We start from the raw sequence: 19,141 nt of genomic DNA, 5'->3' as shown, positions 1-19,141 counted from the left end.
CCAGGCTGGTCTCAAACTCACAGAGATCCGCCTGCCTCTGCCTCCCGAGTGCTGGGATTAAAGGCGTGCCCACCACTGCCCGGCTGGTACGTCTAATTGTTATCCTTGGTCAGCTCATGTTTGGGTTGTCAGGCTGGCAAAACTTTCCAGTTGTAGCTTTTGATGTTCCGAGGAGACACAGTCTCCGAGAAAACACACAGATCCTCTGACTTTACAATCGCCCCACCCTCTCTTTCTCAATGTTCCCTTGGCCTTCGGTGTGGGCATGGACCAGGCTCCACAACTCTGCATTTTGATTGGTTGTGGTTTTCTGTACTGGTCTCTGTCCGTCACAAAGTGAAGTTTCCTTGATGAAGGGTGACGACCACACTTATCTATGGGTATAAGAAAAAAAAAATATTTAGCTGGGCGGTGGTGGCACACACCTTTAATCTCAGCACTCAGAAAGCAGAGGCAGGCAGATCCCTGTGAGTTCGAGGCCAGCCTGGTCTACAAGAGCTAGTTCCAGGACAGGCTCCAAAGCTACGGAGAAACTCTGTCTTGAAAAAAATAAATAAAAATAAAAAAGAAAGGAAGAAAAAATATTTAGAATATACTTAGAGATTATATTGTTTTAGTAAAGTGATTGTACGTTTTCCTCCAACATCCATGACTTTACTGGCCCTGGGTAGTTGGCTCAGTTTCTAGTACTAGGAATGATTTTCCTCTTAAAGTGAGCCTTAATTCCTATCAGTCCAACTAGGTTACTGCCAAGGCACGAATGCCGCTACTGCACCTTTACTGGTACCGTGCCATGATGGCCATTGATATGGTTCATAGGAATCGTAGACGAACTGTTGGCTGCTTCCCTCATTTGGAAGCTTGCATGGCGCTGTTTGATTCCCTGGACGCCAGTTCTCACAGTAGAGGCAGCGCTCTTAGGGGTAATATGGCCAGCAGCTTCTGTTGGGAGGAGTTCTGCTCCTTTTCCTTGTAATACTTGACCTGTACACGAGATATGGAATTCTGAGGATTATTTTTATTAATATGACTTCAGTGCAATCAAAAAGCCTGTGAGGGCATTTCTATTGAAACCTCTAGTAATTTGAATGTAATTGACCCTCACTAATCTCATAGGGAGGTGCGTTATTAGGAGGTGTGGTCTTGGAGGAAGTGTCTCACTGTGGAGCCGGGCTTTGAGGTCTCATATATGCTCAAGAGATCACTCATTGTCTGAATACACTTCCTGTTGCCTTCTGATCAAGATGCAGCCAGCACCATGTCTGCCTGCATGCTGCCATGCTCCCTGCCATGATGATAATGGACTAGACCTCTGAACTGTAAGCCGCCACTTCAATGAACTGTTTTCCTTTAAAGGAGTTGCCGTGGTCATGGTGTCTCTTCACAGCAATAGAAACCCTAACTAAGGAAAAACCAATAACAAAATGGATTTTCCTTTTATGTTGTTTTTTGATACAGGGTCTCTTTGTGTAGCCCAGGCTGGCCTTGAGCCATGAGCTCTGGGCTGCCTTTACCTTGGGCCTTGAGCTTGGGGCTTCACTCCACCTCCTGAGAGCTGGGACTAAAAGCATATGCTACCACATCTGGCCAAAAGTTACTTTTCAAAGATAAAAAACGGGTCTATACAGTATTTAGATTTCACTGAGGTCTGAGATTTAATGTGAAAAATAGTCCTATTTCCTTGTGTGTTTCTTTGAGGGGAGGGGACATTCCCTTTCTGTATAAAGGCCTAGGCATTTCTGTGCTCTTCAGCAAGGTTCCAGAGAGAAAAGATAAATATAATGGCATTCAATGATGTGAATTCATAGACATTCAGGGGTAGCATATTGATAATCCATCTTATTTTTAGCCAGGAGTGGTAGCACACATCTTTAACCCCAGTTCTCTGAGAGGCAGAGGGAAGCAGATGTTTGTGAGATTGAGGTGAGGCTGGTCTTCACAGAGAGTTCCCGGTCACCCAGGGCCACAGCATGGCCCTGTCTCCAAACAACTGTACACTCTCCATGACAGCAAAAAGTATTTTAAAGGCATTTTTTTTTGTAAAAAATAAGTACTGAATATAAAAATGAAAACTAAATTCCTTTGTATTTCAGTTGGTACTTATTCAATAAATATTTAAATGCACGCATTTATTTCAATTCTAGATATTAGCAAGGATAAAGCAGGAAACAAGAGAAAAAGAAGGCGTGGTGAAAGAAAAGATCAAGTTTCTGGAAAATGAGGTTGGGAACAATGTAGAATATGAGAGAAGAATTTCTGTCGCCGAGCGTAAAGTTTTAAAATGCAGGATGGAGTACCAGCGACACGAAGCCAGCAGAAGTCAACTGAAGGATGAGGTGTGCCACCCAAACCCTGGTCATTGATGGCAAAGGGTTATTTGTTTAGGGAGTGACCTACTGGCTCTTTTCCTTAAATCTTTGTGTGTGTGTGTGTGTAGTGATATGAGCAGTGGGGCTGCATCCCCAGCACCCCGGCTGCCTGGCTAGCTTATGCCCCGAAATAACAACACACAAACTGTATTCATTTAAATACTGCTTGGCCCATATCTATCTAGCCTCTTCTAGGCTAACTCTCGCACCTGGACTAGCCCATTTCTAATAATCTTTGTGGCCCATGAGGTGGCTTACCAGGGAGATTCTAGCCTACGTCCATCCTGGGTCAGAGCTTCATCGCGTGTGTCTTCCTGGGAGCGGGGAGCATCGTGTCTCTCTGAGGCATCTGCCCCCGAGAGGAGAGCTGTCGAGTCTTAGCTCACTTCCTCTTCCTCCCAGCATTCTGTTCTGTTTACTCCTCCCACCTATGTTTTAACCTATGAAGGCCAGCCAAGCAGTTTCTTTATTGCTTAACCAATGAAATCAACAGATTGATATGACACTCCCACATCACATGTGCATGTATTTTCTTTTCTTTTTTCTTTTCTTCCTTCTTTTCTTTTCTTTCTATTTTGACAAGACTTTACTATGACCTGGCTGCCCTGAAATTTGCTATATAGACCAAGCTGGCCAGGAAATCACAGTTCTACCTGCCAGCCCCTGCCTCCCATTTAATGGGAATAAATGTATGTACCACCACAGTGCGTTTTTGTCCCTATCATGGGACTTTAGGGTACTTTGTTTGAGCCCTGGTACGGTGAGGCCAGGGGGTGTGCCCTAAACCTCAGGTCCTGCACAGGGATCCCTGCTGGGCACTGCCCGTGCTCCTTGGAGATCTGGTGTCTGTGAGATGTGAAGCTGATGTTTCTAACGATCCATCCGCACAGGGATCACCATGCATGGGCGTGCACAAGGAGTGTTGCTGGGGAATGTCTTGCCTGTGTCTGGCATGTGTGACATTTGTGTCAGCGTCTGCCAGGGACCTGCTGAAGTTGTTTTCCATTTTGTTAAGGGACAGTGTTTCAGTCTGACCATAGGAGTAGTGAATGGCCTTGACGCAGAGAGAGCAGAACTCCTGTCCTTGTCTTCTTTTGCAGGTTCCACAACAGCTGGACTAGCATAACGAGAGTTAATGACCCCTTCTTCAGCAACGAAAGGACCATCCTAACACTTCTCTTTTGAGTCCCTGCTATCTAAAGCTACCACTCCTTAGGCAAAAAGCAGAATCTTATAAACCATTTTATTATGCAGTATATTGTACTTTCCTCTCGGATAGTTTTTTTCTGCCAAAGAGCTAATTACATAAGTTCCTAAAGAAGGTAATTTCTCCTTATGTTAGATGTCACCAAGAGCTGGAGAGCTTTAGCCATTGTAGGCAAGTGGACAGAGGCAGGCATCCCTGTTCCTGACTCACTGAGGTGTAAATCCCAGAGACCCGCCCATCCTCCATGTATCACAAATGAGTGGCTTTCGGGACGTTTGTGTAGCTGTGGGAATAGTCCCTGCTGGCTGACTGCAGAGCTGTTTCCATTTCTAGCATGTTTATGTTACACCTATAGCTTTAGGTTACTGGTCACTTTTTCTTCTCCCTTCTTTCGGCCTGACACCTGACGTTGCCGATCAACTTCCTGTCACTTTAGATTGGCCTCATCCGTGTCTCTCATAGAGTGGGATCATGCAGTATGCTGTTCACGTCTTCAGGATGTCATCCTTTCTGTGTAGAACACTGTCCCATCATGTAGCTAAACGTCATAGTTTGCACACCAGTTGTTGGTGACTACAGCTGTTTGCAGTGTTAGCATGCCAGCTGTCTTTTTGTGTCTGATTTTATTTAGTATACATTTCGGGTTTGTTGCTGTTGTTGCACATGGCTGGATTTCCTTCTTTTTAAAGGTGGATAATATTTAACTGTACCCCCTGCCCCCACACACCCCCCGCTATATTTTCTTTAGCCATTCATCTGATTAGAAACGCTTAGGCTGTTTGCCTGCCCTGGCGATCCTGAGTAATATTGTCAGGAATGTGGTGGAGTCTAGAGATCTCTTTGACATAGCTTTTATTTGTATGTAGGAGTGGGCTTACCGGAACGTCTGGTGGTTCTGTTTTTACTATCCTGAGGAATTCTCTCACTGTTTTTTTTTTTTTTTTTTTTTGACTAATGATGCTGTCTTTGTGTGGCAAATGGAACATCATCACAGCCTGCTGATGCTGGCCTGTGTTCCCTTGGGCTCAGTGGTGCTCACTGTCTTTATGTACCTGTTGCTTGTTGATGCTTTCTTCGGGAAGATGCCTGCTCAGGACACTTACCCACTTAAAATTGTTATGCTTCCACTGCCGTTGGGTGGCTTGGGTTGCTGGTGTATTTGGAGATGAGCCTTTTATCAGCTGTGGTTTGGGAGTGTTGTGTAGGTCGTCTGTGCACTGTGCTGCTGTCCTGAGTCGGCAGAAGAGTGTCAGGTGGTGATTTTGCACGTTTCTGGTTGAGTCTTGAGGTCTTCCGCCTCCAGCTGCACTTGTCTGGGGGTTCTGACAGGTTATCTGTTCACACCAAGTTGTCCGGAGTCATGTGACATGTTCCCCCTAAGCAAGTCTAGTGAGTAGATGATTCTCCATGTACTTTCAACTTATAAATGGGGATATTGACCATTTTCTCATGATATGAAAGAAAAAGTCATTTAAGATTTGATGTGGGATGCAAGAAGATTCTCAGATATGTGTTAATCATAAAAAGTTGTTATTTTAATGGGTGCTATTAACTTAGAATTAGAAGTAGGGAGGATGGCATTTCTCAGAAGTAAAATTAACTTATTGAATATGAATATGTAATTTTTTCTGTCTACTGGTTCATAGCTGGATACTTTAAAAACTACTCTCAATAGAACGTCCAGCGACTTAGAAGCTCTGAGGAAAAACATTTCCAAAGTAAAGAAGGACATCCATGATGAAACATCAAAGTAAGAAACCCCATATAAATATATTGTATGTAAATATTAAATATGTTTATGGTCTATTTTAGAAAATTATTAATGGTTACAATTATTTTTATAAATTCATGCAAGATTGTAACTGCTACATTCTTTTTTTTTTTGGCGTTAGGAATGAAACTTAGGGCCTTGAAGGTGGTAGATAAACACTTTACCACTTAGTGGTACCCCTGACCCCAGAACTTCACCTTATCTCACTGAGCTCCACCCTATCGCTCTGAGCTCCATCCCAGCCCACTGGGCCCCACCCCAGCCCACTGGGCTCCACCCCAGCCCACTGGGCTCCACCCCAGCCCACTGAGCTCCACCCAAGTCCACTGGGCTCCACCCCAGTGCAGTTGCTCCATTATTAAACTCCAGCTTTTCTCTTTTTTTTCCAGCAGAGGCTCAGAGCAACACTTTTATAGTCTATTAGATTCATGATGGCAATAAAAATGTCTGCAGCAAAAGAAACAAGTGTGTGTGTGTGTGTGTGTGTGTGTGTGTTTGTGTCAAATACCCATTTAAGCGTGTTTTCTATATTTCCTTGTAAACCCTATTTAGGTTACAGAAACTGAAACATCACAATGAGATTGTGAAGCATAAACTGAAGACGATAACCGAGAAGACCATATCTGTGGAAGAGAAGGCCACCAACATGGAAGACATGCTGAAGGAAGAGGAGAAGGTGGCCAAGGTCAGGCTTGCTTTGTGCATTCCCAGAACCACAGCAGTTTCCAAAAGAGTGAAGTGATTAGACTTGTGGGGTCAGAGGGCTGCGGAGTCTTAAAGGGCCCCGACGCTGAGGGTGGCCGCCCTCTATGCCCTGTAGCCATCTTTTTTATCTTAGCCCATTTCTTTCCAGTGCCCATTGTGCCATGTTCCCTTACCTATGCCTGCCAGTGTGCAGATCCTGACAAGTGTCCCTGTTTTACAGCTTACTCTGCCACATTGTCATCTTGTATGTATTTGTGATTAACTCTCCTCTCTCCATACATTTGTCCATGGCCAGTATTTGATCATTGTTTTAAACTCTTCCAGTCTGGCAGTGTTTTCGGCAAGTGGTTTGTGAAATGTACCATTTCATTCATTAGATTGGCCTCTTCTTCCACCAGGCTCCGGCGAGCTAGCAAGAGTAAAGTTAACTTTTAAGAAACTGGAGAAGGTTGCCTTGCCGTATTCTCTTTGGAATACTGAAAATGGCATCGGCACTTCTGAAATGGCAGCCCCGCCTCTGACTTTTCCATATTTTGCAGAGGAGATGGGATAATGAAGACAGTGCAATTTGAGCACTGGATGAGGCTCATAAAATACAACTTCGCTTATATTTGATGACTCCTGGTTCCCCGATGTGTTCTGAGTTCCCAAGTAACAAAGTATTTGGCCCAAGTGGTTTTGAGTGTGAATCTTGCCTTTGTGTTTTGCCTTGCCTTAAGAACATGGTTTTCTATGGTGCAGATGTGAAGAGCAAGTAGAGCTTCTGACAAAAAAAAAAAAAATCCCTGCAAGACTGAAAGTGTGTGAAATAAATCTTTTCATCACAGAGCATAATAAAAGTTGTGACCTTTGACAAGGCAGGTGAACTGAGCTCACTGTGGCTGCAGTTATCTGTAGAAGACTCCCACAAGATTGGGCCCATCAGCACTGCATTGGGAATGGAGAACCCACAGGCCCGGCCCTCCCCGAAAGGCGGTTAGCAATTCATGCCCATTAAAGGAGCTGTCGATAAGTTGCCCTTGCTCCAGTGAATAACTTTTCGCCCATTTGTTTGGGGAAAGCTCAATGGACTTTGTCATTGTTTAGTCCAGACTTTCAAATTCTGCAGAGAAATCCTTAAGAAAGTCTTGAGTTCAGGGAGAAGTGACAACCGCATGAGAAATACCGCATCCGTTACTGGTTATTTCTTGATTTGTGAAGATTTGTACACACTGGTCATGAGCTTGTTTCACGTTCAGGTTCATTAGCTACAAAAGGGGAATGTGGCTCTGAGGGAAAATTCTTTCAGCGTTTGGAAGCAGTAAGCTGCAGTTGGTCTGGGTTTGGCAGGTCAAAGGGAAACTGAGCACGTGTTGGCCATGAAGCCTTGAGGTCACGGTAGGTCCTCTTAGAGAAGGGACAGATCAGAGACTTGCACAAAGGGAGACCAAGGAGCGTACAGCCTCCGTGAAGGGCTGGGCCAGAAGTTTTCTGGGGGCTGGTTCCTACCAGTTCTCAAGAGCCAGCAGTTAAGTTTTCAGGAATATTGATAAGTTCACTGCTAAATACGGCAACCATTAAAACCCAAATTCTAAGTAAACTTACAGCTAAAAAACAGTATATTCAACTAAGTAATAAATAACATTCATCATTTGTGAATTATACTCTATGATTAGCTGTGTGCTCAGCGTTAAATGACATCTCTTACATTGTCCCCTGTATGCTGGTTTGCTTCTGTGTGCCACCTCCATGGTAGTGTAAGTATACAAGTAGCTTGAAATTGCTCGCTGTGGGTGTGCTGACACCACAGGAGGAGTGTTTGCCCTTAGTCCCCATCCACTGGAGAGCGGATGGCTGTTTTCACCCTGACAGTGACCCTAAGAAGTTCCCCATTGGACAGTATGATTTCCACCTTTACTTTCTCAAGATTATTCAGTGAACTCTGAACTCATGGGGTATCTTGTTCTGAGGCCAGGGATGGAGTTAGGGTGATAGGTTAGGGTGATGACACAGGAGTGGAAAATAATAATCTCATATGCCAGCCCAGGAGAAAAGAGATTTGGGGGAGGGGTGGAAGCTTCGGAAGACTTTCTGTTTTCAAAGGCTAAGTGTGGATGGGAGGGTCTCATTTGTTTCTGAGCTCCTAAATGTTCACGTTCATGTAAACACAAAGCTTAAGCTATCTAAGTTCATTAACTGTCATACTTCTTTCAACTTCTTATCAGGAAGTGGAGGTTCAGCTGAACATAGTGAAGGGCGTGCTCTTTAAGAAGGCTCAGGAGCTACAGAATGAGACTATGAAGGAGAAATCCCTGGTCTCAGAGATCGAAGGAACCCGATCCTCGCTAAAACATCTGAACCAGCGCTTGCGCAAGCTGGACTTTGAGACCCTGAAGCAGCAGGAAATCATGTACAGTCAGGTAGGCGCCCTTCTCCGTGGGTGTCCGCTGTGAGGACCTGCCATGCCGTGGTGGTCGAGTCACCCCAGTGCCCATGCAATTGGAGTGTTCCGAGATATCCTTGATGGACAGCTGATGACGACAGCTGGCTGCCCTGTGAGGATAGCGGAGCCTCGCGAGAGCCTTAGAAGCTATTCTTTCCAATCTAAGAGGAACAGGCAAGGGGACAGACACTAGTGAGGAAGGCAGGCCTGTGCTTTAGAGGAACCTGGAGCAGTGGGAGCCAGAGTAGAAGAAAAGAAGTCTGCAGACGAGAGCATCTCCCACCCTCCTTATCTCCTCAGTTTTGCCTACTTCATGGTTCTGTTTATTTCCTAACACCTCCCACTCACATGCTAATTTCTCAATCAAAAAAAATTATTAGTTTTGCAATGTCATGCTATCATAGATGCTAAAATAAAATTAAAAATATAATTCATTATACACTGAGCTTTCCATGGTTACTGTGGCAGGCGTTTGTTTTTTGTGTCCTTTCACAACTGTCCTCCAGGCATCCCCATGCATGTGCGTGCAGATCCTGTGATTCCCAAGCTGCACCGTGTTCTTCCTGGTGGTGTTTGTGTTGCTGTCCTACACTCTGACTGTTGAGCAGTCAGGTGTTGCAGACTGTTGCTCCCCTTATGCTAAAAGGGATTTTATCCTCATTTCCTGAAGGACCAAGTTGACTTTCCTAGCGAATGGTGCTCAGAGCAAAGCGAGGAGCGCACTGGTTGCTTCTGCACTTCCACGGAGGTCTTGTTGCCTGGATACACACACCCACTAACTTCTTTTAAAAATCTTTCAACAGGACTTTTACATTCAGCAAGTTGAACGCAGGATGTCACGACTAAAGGGAGAAATTAATTCGGAGGAGAAGCAAACCCTTGAAGCAAGAATCGTTGAACTTAAGAAGACACTGGATGAGAAAAAATCCACGCTTTCCCTTTTGGAAGCACAGATCAAGAAGCTGCATGTAACTAACTCCTCCTTCTAACGTGGTTTCCGTATCCTGCTGAGTGCTCCTGTTGGGGGCAGTGATGTCTAGCGACCCACACACATAACAGATGCTTGTATCTCGGGCTCTCAGAATGTTACAGCTCTCTCCCGAGCTTTCACTCTGTATAGCTGCTGCATCACGTCCCTGCCATATGGTTTCACTTAACTCTTGTAAATGCCTTGTCAAGATGATTACCCTTCTTATAGGCAAAGACACTTGTTCAGGGCTACACAGTGAATGCATGGAGAGGAAGGATTTGAACTCAGATCCATTTGACTTAAAAGCGTTCTTAACTGTTTAGGATATTGGGACACTCCACTTTTTGCCCCAGTAAAAAGTGCTACCAGGGAACTTTTTTTCCCCATGACTAATTTGTTCTCATGCAGCTATGCAGTTACGTTTGAAACAACTACAGTTAGGCGGGAGGACAGTTCAACTCTAGGGACTTGACTATGTCTGTTGTAAACCTCTGTTGAAGTTTTATGGTGGGAAAGGCCAAGGAGGGAAGAATGGAACTTGTTTATGAGTACTGTGAAAGTTGGAAAGGCTGGTGATGAGTGGCCTCTAGTGGTCATAAGTAGAATTGCTTCGAGTTTCTTGAAGGCAAGACATTTAATTTTAACATGAACGAAACATTTGATTGGAGTTTATAGTTTGTAGTTTGATAACATAGTTTTCAGGTGGGTACCTAGGTTTTCTGGAAAACAGCACTGACTTTGGGATCAGGCACATGTGTGAATGTCGAGGTTGCATGGCTCCTGCTATTTGATCTTTCTTGAGCGTAGGTTTTCCATTAGCCAACAAGGGAAAAACACGAGCAATTCCTGCTGAGTACTCTCCACAGGTTTTGACCATTTAGAGTGGAACATGAGGACACGGGTGTGAAGAAACGAGAGGGCTTTTTTTTTTAGCTGTGCTGTATGGGGAGCCCCCAGTGGTCTTCGAGTTCCTAACCACCCCAGCTGCTCCCGCCACTATGAAGCTGGTTGGTGCACACGCCATTCTGTTCCCCACAGACTCACAGAAGTGTAAGGAGATCCCAGGTTAAGGCTGGCTAAAGCACGGAGTGTTTGCTCTTCTCTGCAATGGGCAGGCTGAGGGATTGTGTGTGAGAGTGAAGACCCACTCTACTGGAGCTCCGAACTTTTCGGAGGGTTGAAATGTTAACACGTTCATCTATTTTATTTTATTGTTTTATTTATGATGTATGTCTGTGGGCTTGTGTGCCACTGTGTGTATGGGCCACTGGAGCCATACTGTTAACCGGGGGTCCTGAGCTCTCCAGACCGGTAGTGTTTTACCACCCGGCACTTGGTGCCCTGTAATGAGCTATTCGCAGTGTCATATTTCCTCCTGAGTGGTCAGCAACTTGAAAACTAGGCTGACTTGGAAGCACACATGATACTTCTTAGAATTATTGATCTCACGCTAACCCCAAAACATCCCAAGTGATTGAACTTACAGTGTTCTTGTGTGAATACACGTGGGGAGGTTGAAATCTCCAGCTGTAGAGACGTGACTCAGTGCAAGGCATATCTACTTCTGTCTACTTATATACTACTTCCCTTCTATTTGCAGAATGATCTCTACTTCCTTAAGAAGTCAAACAGCAAGAATAATGACGAGAAGCAATCTCTCATGAATAAAATAAACGAACTGCACCTTTTTGTTGACAGATCGGAGAAGGAACTGAACAAGGCTAGAGCTGCCAAACAGGTGCGCCGAATCTCCCTGCGCAGTTGATGAGTCACAGGCGCCATAGCAACATGGGGATAGTAACACAAGGAAGTAATTAAGGGGAAAATCGTGATATCCACAGTATCCAGGATTAAGTGTTAATGTGTATTATTTCCTCTTTTTAGAAAAATTGCCATTATTATGTTTTATTACAAATGTTTAATTTATTACACATGCTTCTGACATCAACTTTTCTTTAAACAGTAATTCTCCAGCACTTCCTCCAGTGATAGTTTATGAGCTCAGTATAACCTAAGTTTTTTTTTTTTGTGATCTGGGCTGTTTCTGATAATATGTGTAAGTGCTGTATCCATTGTGTTGTACAGTTGATCAGTTAGTTGTTGGAGTAATTTCTAGCTGTGTAATTAAACTAAAAATAAGTATGTTAGAGACTCGAAACTATTTTAAACTCAAATTGCCCTCTAGATGGTTCCCTTAATAATCATGTGCAACTGTGGCTAGATCGTATTTCCAAATTGACGGGCAAATATGAAATCTCCGTGTTTTAATTTGTACTTTTTACTTGGTAATATTTTAATGATATTTATTTAAAGTTTTAAACATTGCGTCACATTCCATATTTTTTGAATAGCCAGTTTATATTCTTGGTTCATTTTCTTCCATTCAGGGATTTATATTTGTTTTATAAATTATTTTGTTTTGTAAAAATAACTCTTAAATATTGCCAATATTTTCCCCATTTGCTTTTAGAGTGTTTTTGACATGAATCATTTAATATTAAGTTTCAGGAGTCTTTAATGTTTATGTTTAGAAGCTTGTGCTAAGTCAGACAAATGTTTGCTCTTTCTGCTGGGTTTTGCAGTGATTCCATCCGTTGCATTGGCATGTCTCATTCACCAATAGCATCTTTCTGGACATGTGAGATGCAGTGATCTCGTCTCTTGCAACCTGAAGGCTGTGCTTGAGAAGCAGCCTGCTTTACACCCTCAATTGTTTTCTCTCTGTTGTGGGAGTCGATCCATTTGTCGACTTCTATGCTAAACTCTACACATGGAAGGATGATTTTAAACAACATATGCATTCCACATTAGTTTGTGATAGCTATGTTGGAGTATAAAGTGTTTATTTGTGGGATTTACATGTTTCCTGGAATATTACATTTCGATTGTAGGAATACCTGTATAGTCTAGTAAAGCTTGGACTTAAATTTAAATTAATAACAATGATTTGGAGCAGCCACAGCTCTCCATTCTGCTTTCTTTCCTTGCTAATATCTTAGTCAGTGGTCTAATTGGGAAACGTGTTTTCAAGTTTGACTTTTACCTCAGTAAAAAATAAAAATACCTTGATTTTGATATAGAAACAATCACATTAATAAATATTTTGTTATGTTGGTAGGATTTGATGATCGAGGACAATCTTTTAAAGTTTGAGGTTAAACGCACCCGAGAAATGCTGCATGGCAAAGCAGAGGAAGTCCTTTCCCTGGAGAAAAGGAAACAACAGCTGTACACAGCAATGGAGGAAAGAGCTGAGGAAATCAAGGTGCACAAAGCCATGCTCGCCTCCCAGATCAGATACGTTGACCAGCAACGGCAAACTGTGAGGTGATTATCAGGGTTTTCTCTGCTAAAGAACTTTGTAAAACCATGTCAGGGTGGTGCCAAGAGAGCCACCTGACACCACCCTCATGCCCATCTTTCTCTGACTCAACTGAAAGGTTTTGACTTCAGTGTAAGACAGAGGATGCACTGAGCCAGAGGTCTAGGTGACTTTCTTTAGGCTAATCCTGTACCCTTGACACATATCCCTACTGAGTTATCTACTTGGATTGATTTTTAAAATGCATGTGTATTCCTGTATATGTATATGCAGGTGCATGTTCCTGCATGTGGAGTCCAGACGACACTCTCGGGTGTCATCTTCAGAAATATCCTAGGAGTCAGGGTCTTGCACCAATTAGGCTGGTTTGGTTGGCCTGTAAGCTCCAGTCACCATCTTTGGTGCTGGTAGCACTGGTTCCTGCCATTGTACTTGACACTTTTACATGGGTTCTGGGGTCAAGCTCGGGTCCTTATGCTTGCAAGACAAGTGTTTTGTCAGTTAAACTATTCTGGCTCTCGGAATTGAGTTTTGTAGAATTTCTAAACATGGTCCAGTAAAACGTTTCCCTTATCTAGCTCTAACAGTTAAGCTTACTGAAGAGATCTTCATGTAGAACATTTTCCTATCATTTATGAGATATTGCTGGCATGTTATTTTTGTTACTTCCCTTTAAAGCATGCCATTTTTTGATTGGTTACTGGCATATATATTATTTATTTAATCTCTATGTATCAAGTATTCAATAATCTCACTAAAGTAATTTTATCAGTACACATTAATTTTCTGGGCATTCCATTCATATCATTTTTGAGTAATAGTTTTCCTTCCAGCCTTTAAAGCCCTTTTCTTTACTGTACTTGCTAGTTCAATGCTAAATAATGGTAATTACAGATACCTTTGTCTTTTGCCTGATCTCAAAGGGAGAGTTTCCTTATTTTATAATTTAAGAGCTTCTGTAGTCTAAATCTATTTTTTTTATGGTGCTGGTGATTGAAACAAAGGGTTCATGTGTGCTAGATAAGCTAACCTACATACCTCAGATCTGTTTTAAGATATCCTTCACCATGTTCAAGAAGCCAATCTTCTTTTTGCTCAAATTTTGCCTCGATTTTATTTAAATGGAAATATATATTAACCTTTAAATATTTTCTGCATTTCTTGACATCACTTCTACTTTGATCTGTTAGTGTAATTACAATAAGGTTATCAAAGTTACCCAGAATAAATTTATCCTTTGTACACTCTGTATTTTATGCACTTTAAACCTCCATGCAAATGTCCTTTGGTTCTCTTTGCTCCTGCTACCTGGTTTTTGGAGTGTGTATATGCCTTCATAAAATGATTTGTGTTTACCTTTCTCTATTCTAGTCAAGTATGCAAATAGTTATTTTCTTTATACAATTTTCAAGACTTCATTGGTGAAGCTATTGGGGCCTGAACTTTTTAATAGGGAATATTCAAACATTGATTCAATTTACTTGTTTCAAAAATCTATTTTGTATTTCTATTTGATTCAGTTCTTATAAATTTTTTTTTTCTCAAAAAGCAGCGCTTGCTGCTGCAGTAATGCTCTAGGAACACATCTATTTTTTTACCTTCCATTTTTTTTCATGAACTCATGAAACGATCCTCTTCCCCAAGTCATGTTTTCTGTTTTTCATACTTCTTTCCCTTTCTTTCTTTTTGGTTTTTTGAGACAAGGTTTCTCTAGTTTTTTTGGAGCCTATCCTGGAACTTGCACTTGTAGACTAGGCTGGCCTTGAACTCACAGAGGCCCGCCTACCTCCGTCTCCTGAGTGCTGGGATTAAAGGCGTGCACTACCACCACCCGGCTTCTTCCCTTTCTTTAAAAAAAAATTGTATTTTATTTATTTTTTTGAGACTGGGCATTGATACATAACTTAGGCTGGCCTTGGCCTCAGTCCTGCATCGGCTTCCCAAGAACCAGAACTGAAGGTGTTTGCCACCATACCCAGCTTTTCTTGTTTAGAAAGTTAGAAGATGAACTTCTGCTCAGTCTGTGATCTTTAGCTGATGAGAAAGTTATGGTCACAAAAACAATGAATATGTTAGGTCACAGTAAGAAGTGAGTCAATCTCCACCCTGCCCTGCAGACAGTACCCTATTATTATTATAACTCTTGAAAATAGCTCCTGAAAGTTTACTGATACAAACGGAAGAAGTAACATTTAAAAGCCTGGTCTACAGAGCTAGTTCCGGGACTGGCACCAAAGCCACAGAGAAACCCTGTCTCGAAAAACAAAAAATTGACACCAAATGTTGACACCATGAATTGTTTTATTTTAATGCCTTGGAAAGAGAGGTACTATAACCCTGTCTGTTTGAATAGCAAATTACGAGGTCATATTTCACTGCAGAGCCAGTTAGGTTTATTTCCCACTTGAAAATATTTGAGGCTCCTGAGCTGTAACAAAAACCTGTCTGTGTAGTATCTAGCTGAGCCCCTTCTTGCCTTCCTGAGCTGTGGGAGCAGGCTCTATAGACAGAAAGCTCCTATCTCCTTCTGTTACAAGCCTCACGTCTTCTGCTAGCATCCATGGAGCTATGACAAGTAAACTTGGAGACCTTCCCACAGAACTCTTAAAACAGGGAGCACTTTAACATGCTTGAGTACAGCAATCATACAAGTCCAAGGCCCTTCAGTACAAACTCTTATTCATTTTAATTTCTTTCTTTCCATATTAGTGCTGAATTTCATGAGCGGCTAAGTAAAATTGATAAGCTTAAGAACAGATATGAAATTCTTACTGTTGTCATGCTGCCTCCTGAAGGAGAAGAGGAGAGAACACAGGCCTATTATGTAACAAAGGTAACGTTTACCTGAACATCTGATTGTATGAAATACACACATACATACATTCACACCTCAAATATGCAACAACTAAACTTAGTCTAGGTTTTATCAGAAATTGTTCATGGCACAAGTGGAGAAAGGTAGTGTACTGTTTTTGCAAGGATGCCAGTTGTTGGATTGAGGCCCACCACAGTGACAATCATCTTGACATCTGCAAAGGCCTGACTCCTGAAGGAGGTCACACTAAATTACTAGGTGTTGGGACCTCAGCACATCTCTCCTGGTCACAGTAGCTCCTAGCATTGGTCCTGCAGCAGCCTTGGGCCTGTGTGTGTGGCATACCAGGTTGTTTTCCATGTTTCAACTTTAATGTCTCTTTCTGCTTAAAAGCAAAACTGGAAAATATCCTTTATATTTCATTCCTAAGATGCTCAGTCTTTATAAGTCAGTAGTCTTGTTCTGACCAAAGTTGAGTGCTACTGTCCAATAAAGGTATTTTAAGAAGCTGTGATATTAAAGTTATGTTTCAAAATACCAACTTTCCAACCCCAAATAAAATGTACATTATAAATATAAAAAATCTGATTTACCTACACAGGTGACAATCATTTTAGGATTTAAATGTACACCTAGAATGAAGTCAGGAATAAATAAAGGAAGAACAAATTAAACTAATTCAAAGAATGAACGGAGCTTAGAGAAGGGGCCGTCACCAAAGTTACTCAACTGGCACGTACAATGGCTCACTCATCCCAGCTTTCTCCCACCACACCATTTATCCAACTGAAACAGCAGATCTGATTTTTATCCTTTTGTTTTGGCTATATGTGACACATACCTATTGCGTGTTTCTACGTTAGTTTGATGTTTCCATACATGTACATGGTTAACTCAGGGGCAATCACATCTCATCTATCATCTTGGAGGGTTTATTATGTAAATGTTAAAGGTTCAGTTGCCAGTTGGTAGATTTTTTGGGAAAGTACTGGTTCCTGAGAATAATAACCTCATCAGTGGATTAAGTCATTTATATTTAATTTAGTGGAATATCTATCTGGGAGGTGGTAGGGCCTAGGCAGAGGAAGCAGGTCACTGGAGGCATTCCTTATATTTATATTGTCCTTTTGTTTCCTGGCTAGCACAGAGTGAGCAGTTAGGGTTTAACCATACACACATACTGTCCTGCTTTAATACAGGCCAAAAACAACCAAATGAAGGATGACACCTCTGATACTGAGCAAAAAATGTGGGTTTACTTCTTTATGCCAAGTGTTTGCCACAGCTGACAAGCAGTATATGTTACAAAAGTATGTGGAACTCATGTTCTGAAACATAGTTAAAAATGCCAGTCAAAATATAAAGTATGGGGCTGGAAAAATGGTTCAGTGGTTAAGATCACTGTTCTTGCAGAGTACCAGAGTTTAATTCCCACAACAAGCAGCTCACAACTGCTTGTAACTCCAGTTCTAGGGATACTCCTAATCTCAAGAGCATGCATATATGCAGACATACACACATACACATAAATAATAATGAAAAAGATGAGAACAGCTTTCTCAACTTGATTTAAAATGTGCATATCTAGTGTCTGAGGAAGACTCTGGCTTAATACTAAGCCTTAAATACATACCGATGCTATTCTGTCAACCTCAGAGTTCTTGGGAATTGTAGAGAATTTTGATGGAGCCTATCACAGAGAAGTTACCTTTGTAAAAGTTCACTGTGTAGGAAATTAGGGTTTTTAAAGCATTTACAGTAATTTATAGTAATTTCCTAGCTACATTTATTATAAGTACTACTATCAATTGTGCAGTTATCTTCAAAATTAAAAAAAAATTCTTTATGTGTAGGTGTGTGTGTTTACACATTGAGTGCATGTACCCAAGGCAAGAGATGTTAGATCTCTTCAAACTGGAATTACAGGTGGTTGTGAGCTGCATGATATGGATATTGGGAACCAGAACTGGGTGCTCTGGGAGAGTAGCAAGTGCTCTTAACTGCTGAGCCATACCTCAAGCTCCAAAGTTATCTTTTAAATTGTAACAAAATATATTAGAAAATATACACACATTGTTTTCCTGGGTATATGGTTACCTTTTACCCTTATCTGAATCATATAAGAATCCAGTTCCCAAAGTTCTGTCAAACCAAAATATTCTTTTGATTTACTTAATTTCAAGACCTTCTTTGAGTCACCCCATTTATCTTCCTAGAGATCTAGTAGCTGCTTAGCTATCCCCAACCCCCATCTCTCACCCTTCCTCCTGGTGTTTTATATAAGCACTGGCTACATTTCCACCATGGTTTTGTATCCCATATATATGCTGTATCGTGGGATTTGGTCTTGTGTTTGAAACTGAGTACAAGAAGTAAATGCCTGGTAAGCATGTGCAGGTCCTGAGGTAAGTAGAGATTGCTGTGAATGAACTGCTATCTGTTTCAATGCAATATCCCCAGTGATAAATAATGGCAGCACTGTTCTGTATATAGGCTGCTCAAGAAAAGGAAGAACTTCAGAGGGAAGGTGACAGCTTGGATGCTAAGATCAACAAAGCGGAAAAAGAAATCTATGCTCTGCAAAACACCCTGCAAGTACTCAACAGCTGCAACAACAACTATAAGCAATCTTTCAAAAGAGTGACTCCATCAAGTAGGTGTCAGTCACTGCGAGCAACGCGATGGAGGCTGCAGCTAATGGAGAGGAGGAACGTTAGTCGGAAATGTGCCATGACTGAGCTAAAGAAAAAATCAATAATGCACCTTCCTGATTGTTTTAATCAGTATTAGGTGTGATTTACATCAGTAGTTTTATTGGCATACGGCATATCTTCTTTAGGAATTCATTTTGAATCTGAAAAATATTGCTGCTATATCCTAAGAAATGTCTACTATACATATCTATACTGTTTTTCACATTGATCTAAGACATTTAACCTTTCATAAATGGTTTATTTTGTTAAAGTGGCTTTCTACATATTATACTGGAATTTAAAATTCTCTTGTAGGTGATGAGTATGTAATAAAAATTCAACTAGAAGAACAAAAAAGGACTGCAGATGAGAAATACAGACACAAACAAAGGCAAATGAGAGAACTTCAAGAAGACATCCAGGTAAATTCTGTAGTTGTTTTTAGTAATTAGCCCTAAATAAAGGGCAACTACCATTATTACTACTCAATTTTGTATGAAAAGCATCTTCGGGGAAGCAGACCATAAGAAACATACACCTCACTTAAAAACAAGTGAAGGAAACATTTAAGTAAATCAGTTAAAATCCTATTGCTGGGTGCCAATAACTTTATTAGTTATCAACCACATCCAGACAATTATGACTTATTCACTAACCATTACTAAGTGACCTTACTGAATCACTTAAAGAGTACAATAAGATTTAAAAAACAAAGTTTAAAACAGAAAATCTAGTGACAGTAGATATTAGAGCAAACCTCTCAAAGACTGAAGAACATGCTTCAGTAAGTAGGCCCTAGCTAAGGGAACGGATGACACACAGCACGCATCTCTGGATAATTTCAAGTAACTGTTTCTATTTTTTCCA

The 19,141-nt window shown here is 41.5% G+C and overlaps 1 protein-coding gene across 2 annotated transcripts in view; it reads left to right on the top strand.

Moving 5' to 3' along the window:
• Nucleotides 1-19,141, top strand: part of Ccdc39 (coiled-coil domain containing 39) — a 44,630-nt gene that overhangs the window by 11,999 nt on the left and 13,490 nt on the right. For both annotated transcript variants that reach the window (XM_026782192.1, XM_005343782.3), the window contains exons 7-16: nucleotides 2,145-2,336; nucleotides 5,223-5,326; nucleotides 5,900-6,032; nucleotides 8,257-8,451; nucleotides 9,278-9,442; nucleotides 11,045-11,182; nucleotides 12,563-12,771; nucleotides 15,476-15,599; nucleotides 18,075-18,234; nucleotides 18,590-18,696. In XM_026782192.1, the coding sequence (XP_026637993.1) occupies nucleotides 2,145-2,336; nucleotides 5,223-5,326; nucleotides 5,900-6,032; nucleotides 8,257-8,451; nucleotides 9,278-9,442; nucleotides 11,045-11,182; nucleotides 12,563-12,771; nucleotides 15,476-15,599; nucleotides 18,075-18,234; nucleotides 18,590-18,696 (1,527 nt within the window). The remainder of the gene's footprint in view (nucleotides 1-2,144; nucleotides 2,337-5,222; nucleotides 5,327-5,899; nucleotides 6,033-8,256; nucleotides 8,452-9,277; nucleotides 9,443-11,044; nucleotides 11,183-12,562; nucleotides 12,772-15,475; nucleotides 15,600-18,074; nucleotides 18,235-18,589; nucleotides 18,697-19,141) is intronic.

The sequence above is a fragment of the Microtus ochrogaster genome, chromosome 1 (assembly GCF_000317375.1).
Source record: "Microtus ochrogaster isolate Prairie Vole_2 chromosome 1, MicOch1.0, whole genome shotgun sequence".
Taxonomy (NCBI): Eukaryota; Metazoa; Chordata; class Mammalia; order Rodentia; family Cricetidae; genus Microtus; species Microtus ochrogaster.
The sequence above is the reverse complement of the archived record's forward strand: the minus strand, read 5'-3'. Positions and strand labels throughout refer to the sequence as shown.